Consider the following 6,213-nt stretch of genomic DNA (forward strand, 5'->3'; position numbering starts at 1 on the left):
AAAACTGTGCTCTGGGGGCTGGGTTGTGGCTCAGCAGTAGAGCGCTCGCCTGGCATATGCGGGATCCTGGGTTCGATCTTCAGCACCACATAAAAATAAATAAGTGAAATAAAGGTATTGTGTCCAACTTCAACTAAAAAAATAAATATTTAAAAAACTGTGTAATATGAATAGTAATTCATTCCACTGTCATTTATTTTTAAAAAAATCAATTAAAAAGGGGGGCCCTTATACCTGTGGCTGGCTCCACAGAGCTACCAGCGGGGACTGTGGGCCCTTTGCGAGCCCTCAGAGTTGGGCTTTCTTGGAGCCCCTGCCCTCTCTGATTTGCAGGAATGCTTCTGTCTTTCAGATGGAGAAGGATGAAACTGTGAGCGACTGCTCCCCGCACATAGCCAATATTGGGCGCCTGGTGGAGGTGAGTGGGCCTCTGGCTCCAGGACTCTGGTGGGTTCCCTCGTGCTCACCAGGAGTGGGCTGGTGCCTCTCTCTGGAGAGAATCCTCCACTCTGTCCCGAACTCCGCCACTTCCTGCCGCCCCGCCTGAGGTTTTCAGAGCCTTGTGATTTGGATGCGAGCTCTGGGAGGACTTGCTCTGTCCTTGGCTCTAGGAAGCGCCCAGTCCTGTCTCTGCAGTGAACTGGGTGTGAACAGAGACCTGTGCTCAGGAAGGAAGCAGGCCTGGAACGCTGGCGGCCTTGGAGCAGCTTCCATTGTGGCCGCCTTGGCCTCACCTGTCACCAAGTTGTTTGAAGAGGGGGAAGTGCTCTCCAGTTTCATTGAATTGTTCACAGAAGTGGTGGCCAGGCTGAGGGGTGGTGATGTGGTTTCAACGGCTCCCAGTCATGGTCAGAGTTGGCCGCCAGCCCTAGGATGGGCTTCCTCCAGGACAGGACTGCAAGGCCAGAGCACAAGTCATAGGTGGGGTCTTGGCAGCCAGAGTGGGCTCCCTGTGCTGGTGCGGTGGTGCGCCGCCCCCCTGTGGCCATAGTGGGGACTGCAGGCTGAGCCGTTGGCAGGTGGGTGTAGGCCTCAGGCGTCCTTCCTAACTGCTGGCCATGCTGGCTCCCCTCTCTCTCCCCCTCCTCAGGACATGGAAAACAAAATCAGAAGTACACTGAACGAGATCTACTTTGGAAAAACAAAGGACATCGTCAATGGGCTGAGGTAATGTGCCTAAAAGTACAAGTTTTGGAACCAAAAGACACGGGTTTGAGTCCTAGGTCTGCCAGCTGGGCTGGGGATAGAGCTCAGTTGGTGGAGTGCTTCCTCAATGAAAGCCCCAGGTCTGCTAGTGAGTAGCCATGCCATGGGGGGCCTTCTCTTCCTTCACCCCCTATAAGATGGGGCAAAAGTACCTCCCTCTGGGATTGCTGTGCTTGTTCCAGAGGGCACTGCACCCTGGGTACTTTGCACACACACTGACTCTTGGTTCTCGCCTCCACCGTTTTGTTTCTGGACTCACCTTCCTTAACAGCCTTTGGTGCCCTCATCCCTGGAGCCGGGCTCCTCTGAGTGTCTGGCCCATCTAGAGCATGTCCAGGCCCTTGGGTGCTGGAGCCTGAGAGAGCTTCAGCAGCCACACCCCAGGACACGGGAGGGAGTGCTGGCGGTCGCCTCTGGCTGACCCTGGCCCCTGGCTGCAGAGCATGGCATTTGGATAGAGCCCCTCCAGCCTGCACAGGACCCTGGCTGCTCTGTGCTCTGCCAGGCCCTGAGCTGTTCCCACCCATCTCACACCCTGAGTTGTGCCATGTCAGCCAAGCAGAGGCCGGCAAGCTCTCTGGAGACTCGGGGTTCACGGTGGTCTGGGCAGGAGACAGATCCCAGCTGGTGCAGGGGCAGCCATGGAAGAGGGAGCTTCTCCAGACCCCGTCAGCCTGAGCTGTGTGACCTTCCACACACTGCTCAGCACCTCCCAGTCAGGGAGGCAGGGTGCAGGGTGCTCGTGGGGTCAGATGAAGTCTGTGATGGATTCTGCAGCCAGCTCCAGGGGTGGCTGGAGGGTGGCCTTGGTGGAGCCCTCAGCCCCTTTCCCTGCCCAGACCTCACAACCCCCTCAGGGGCCAGCTGCCCGGCCTTATGAATTTATCTGGGGGGCACATTTAAGTTGTCTGCTCTGCAGTTTTAAAAAGAGGAGGAGTCCCCTTTGGGCCCTCACCTTTCCTTCCTGGCCTGCAGCACGTAGAGCCCAGTGGTCCCGGGGGTCAGACACAACAGCTGATACTGGCCAAAAGACCGAGAAGCAGACTCCCCAGGTCACGGCTGCGAAACGAGAAGTGGCGCAGTTGGTGTTGTGGGGTGGTTGGTGTGAGCCCCGAGAACCAGGACCACTGCCCGGGTAGACCTGCAGTGGGGACTCCCGAGGCCCCTCCTGTCCCTGCGTTTCCCTGGCTGTTACACCGTGTTCTGCGTTGCTGTGCTCTCGCCCCCTGGCTTCACCCTCTCTGAACACTCTCTGTAGATCTCTTGATGCTCTCCCCGACAACCACAAGTTTAAACAGTTGCAGAGGGAGCTTTCTCAAGTGCTGACCCAGCGCCAGGTCTACATCCAGCCTGATAACTAAGCCAATCCAGGTACCCTGCCTGAAAGGCGTGAGACCCCCACTAAACAGGACTCACCAACCCGCCAACACCCGCCGTCCAGCTGCTACGCACCCCTTTAAACCACCACTAACTTCCGAGTCCGCTCACGGCCGTGAGCAGCCACATTAACGTGCAGCCTCAGCCCCACGTAACCCGGACACGTGTGATGTGCGTGGCGTGTGTGCACTGTACTCTGGGCGGAGGCCAGGTGTCGGGGAGAGGTGTGATTTGGGTTTTTGCTCCTAAAGAAGCCCAGTCCGGTGACTAGCAGGCCCCTTGTGTGCGCCTGTCTCACCAGCTCAAAGCAGGGGTCTGTGCCCTCTTCTGTCACCTCATGCAGTGTCTCTGGCTCTGTCACCTCGTGCAGTGGGTGTGCAGCAAGTCCTCCCTTTTCCTTTCCCAGGACCAAGATAAGCCCCAGTCTTAGTGGCACATGGACCTGGAAAGGGTGGCCTCCCTCCCAGTCCCTGTGATCACTTGCCATCCTGGCTACCGCGGGAGCCCCTGGGCACCAGTGCCTGTGGTACCTGGGGTGTCTGGGGTGCCTGGCAGTGTGGCCTCCGCCCTAGCGAGCCAAGGCTATCCTCAGCATTGCGCTGTTGGAAAGGAAAATGGTCTTCTTGTTGGTTAATGGCCAGGAACCACAATGTGTGACAGCAGCCAGCACCCTAGAGAGCGGGGGCGGGGAGGCTGCCACTAGAAACAAGAGCAGGGGGCTGCGGAGCCCATTTGGTCCAGGGCTGGACGCCGAAAGCCTGGCCCAGAAGAGGCACAGGGCTGCCAGCGGGGCTGGCCAGGACGTGTGCGTGCCAGAGGGGCTGCCCTCCTGCGCTGAGGCCGTGGGCACTGGCTTGAGGTTCATGGTGGCCACAGCTCCAGCCTCAGCTGGGGCCTTCAGGTGGCCTGCTGTGCTCCCAGGAAGCCTTCCATGAGGGGCACCACCCAGTGCCCTTCCCTGGCCACCCACTGCTGGCCTCCTGGCACAAAAACCTGGTGGGTGGTGGGCACCGGGCACCCGACTGCCCAGAGTGCGTCCTCCTGCTGAATGCTCTGCCTAGGTGACTCTCCCCAGCTCTGCCTGTGAGATGAGCCCCTGCTCTTGGTGCCTCTCGCCTTCTGACTTCCCGTCTCCCATCTGATCCTCCTCTGTGGGGTGGGCCTGGAGCACTGAGCTCCTCCTCCCCAGAAGAGCCGGCCGCGCCAGGCCCAGGAGCCCGCACTGCTGCTTGGCCTCCTTGCCCTCCCACCCCCGCCCTCTGTCCCCGTCCCTGCTGTGAGCTGAGGAAGCCCTTGGTACCAGCTGAGCTTTGGAGACCCGGGCCTGCTGGGGTGGTGCCCTGCCCCGCCCCTGGCTGTGGCAGATCCCGAGGCAGTCCAGGGCGACGGGCAGCATCGACCAAACACCAGCGTTTCTCATGGGGACTTTTTTCAGTTGTGTGCAGATGGCTTCTCTTACCAACGCCCCTTCCTGAGGACTCTTTGATTTTCTAGGGTTCGGTAGCCAGAACTCGGGCCAGGGTGCTGTGGCCTCCCGGCCCTGCTCCACCTGGCTACCCCTTCTCAGCACACTCCCTCCCCACTCTGTCACGGTGGGTGGACTGCAGCAAGACCCTGGCTGAGCACACTGTCCCACGCTCGCTTCCTCCTGTCCCCACTGCTTCTAAACTATTACACGGTTGTTAATAATTAGTTAGTTACTAATGTTGGGCAAATTTGACCAAGTGCTCACCCAGGGAATCACTGCGGGGGGGCATTTCTTGGAGCTCAGTTTCCTTGTCTGTAAATGAGGGTTAATAATGGTGAAGACTCCAAGATGCGTGTGAGGATCCAATGACATGCAGTGTATGAGCAGCACTTTGTGAATCGTAAATGTCTAAATCCCTGTTTCTAGCTTTGCTGAAGTTTCCCCACAGATCCAGGATTGACAGTGGGGGGCCCAGGGCACCCTCCCCCCACCTCCTGGAGCTTGGGTGAGGGCTTTTCTGGGCCATTAACAGCCGCAGTGCCTCCCAGCAGAAGCCAGAAGCCCTGCCTTTGCCGTGTGCCCTGATGTGACCGCAGCACACACAGACGAGGGTCCCTGGACACCTGTGGGTGCTGCTGCGCCCTGACTTGCCAGGGGAGCATCCAGCCTCCTGCAGGGCTGGAATGGAGAAGGGGGAGGCGCTGTAGAGGGCCTCGTGGCCCCTGGCCTGAGTCCGCCTCCTGGGGCCGCGGGTCTGAAGCCAAGAGTCTTCACCACATGGTGCTTGGAAGCCGCCTGGTTCCAGAAGGTGTTGCAGACTGGGGTTCTGGTTGCTAGGGCCAGGTCACCCATGGCCCGGGGCAGCGGTGACCTGCCTGTGCAGGTCTCTGGGGCCCAGCAAGGAAAGGGGGTGCAGGTCCCGCAGCTCTGCCCGCTCCGCGCCCTCCAGGCCTGGTCCCTTCCGCATCCTCCTCCCATTCCACCGCTCACAGCACCTTTCCTCCCTTGCAGGTCTGTGCAGACTTTTGCAGACAAATCAAAACAAGAAGCTCTTAAGAACGACCTGGTGGAGGCATTGAAGAGAAAGCAGCAGTGCTAAACCTCCGCTTTGCTAACCGGACACGCCATGCACTCGTTAGATTCCTTTCTTAGAAAACTCGTTTTCTGCTCCCTTTCCTTGTCCCCTCCCTCCCGAGCAGGTCACATAACACCTTGCATCATCGACCGCACAGCGCCATCTCTCCCTGAGAATAAAGCCCGATAAACACCCTCCTCTGGCTCCGAGGCCTGCTTCCCACCACATTTTGCTATCGAAACTCTCGATGTTTCCATAGAGACCTGTGTTTTCTGTTCACCTGGGCCCCGCCCCCCCCATTTATAGGCATAAGATACACTGTCTGTCGGCCACCCCTCCCACCTTTTTTGTTACATTGGTGTAAAAAATGTAAAACAAAAAAATTTTATGAAATAACTGTGGTGTGTGAAAGATAGAAGAAAAACTGGAAATCTGATTCCATGTGTGTTTGGGAGTTGCTTGGGGCTGGGGGTCGGGGGACAGGGCCGGCTCTGGGAGGAGGGGGAGGCGGCCTTGCGTCCTGCGCAGATCTGCCCCTGTCCTGCAGAGACCACGGTGTGGGTGGGGCGGCCGTCCTGCTCTTCTGGCCAGGTGCTCTTCTGTCAATTTTTATGGAATGCAAAAGGAGTTTTTTGTTTTATTTTGTTTTTTTTGTAAAGCTTAAACAAACAAAAAATCTACATCTTATACTTGAGCCTCCATACTTAAAAAAAAAAAGGAAAAAAAGAACAAAAAAATAAAAAAGAAACTGGGACGCAGTTCACACTGGCCTTGTTGTGTTTTTTCATCTGCGGACTCCTGTGGAGACCTGGCGCCTGTGGGGGCAGAGGTGGCGAGCACAGTGGGGACTCACACCGGAGCACTCCTGCCCCACCCCAGATCAGCCCTCAGCGTCCTGCCTTCTTGGGAACACAGCAGCTACAGGCAGCCAGCAAGCCCCTACTATGCGCAGGCGACTCAGCCGTGCGAGTCACACTGTGGGGGAAATGCCCCTTTTGCAGATTCAAAGAAATAGACTGTAAAAGTTGAGGGCTCTCCCCTCAAAACCCCACAGCGCTTCAGAACCCGGCTCTCTCCTCTGCGCTGC

At 57.7% G+C, this 6,213-nt stretch overlaps 1 protein-coding gene across 2 annotated transcripts in view; it reads left to right on the top strand.

Moving 5' to 3' along the window:
- Positions 1-5,562, top strand: part of Capzb (capping actin protein of muscle Z-line subunit beta) — a 114,049-nt gene extending 108,487 nt beyond the window's left edge. Inside the window, exons 7-10 of one of the 2 annotated variants that reach the window (XM_046469083.2) lie at positions 353-418; positions 1,091-1,167; positions 2,465-2,577; positions 5,063-5,562. In XM_046469083.2, the coding sequence (XP_046325039.1) occupies positions 353-418; positions 1,091-1,167; positions 2,465-2,567 (246 nt within the window). In that variant the 3' untranslated portion in view covers positions 2,568-2,577; positions 5,063-5,562. The remainder of the gene's footprint in view (positions 1-352; positions 419-1,090; positions 1,168-2,464; positions 2,578-5,062) is intronic. The other variant, XM_046469084.2, reaches the window with a different exon arrangement.
- The last annotated feature ends 651 nt before the right edge of the window (positions 5,563-6,213 follow it).

The sequence above is a fragment of the Marmota monax genome, unplaced genomic scaffold (assembly GCF_021218885.2).
Source record: "Marmota monax isolate L192 unplaced genomic scaffold, Marmota_monax_Labrador192_F-V1.1 WCK01_AAM20220418_F8-fsc00008, whole genome shotgun sequence".
In the NCBI taxonomy this organism is placed as follows: Eukaryota; Metazoa; Chordata; class Mammalia; order Rodentia; family Sciuridae; genus Marmota; species Marmota monax.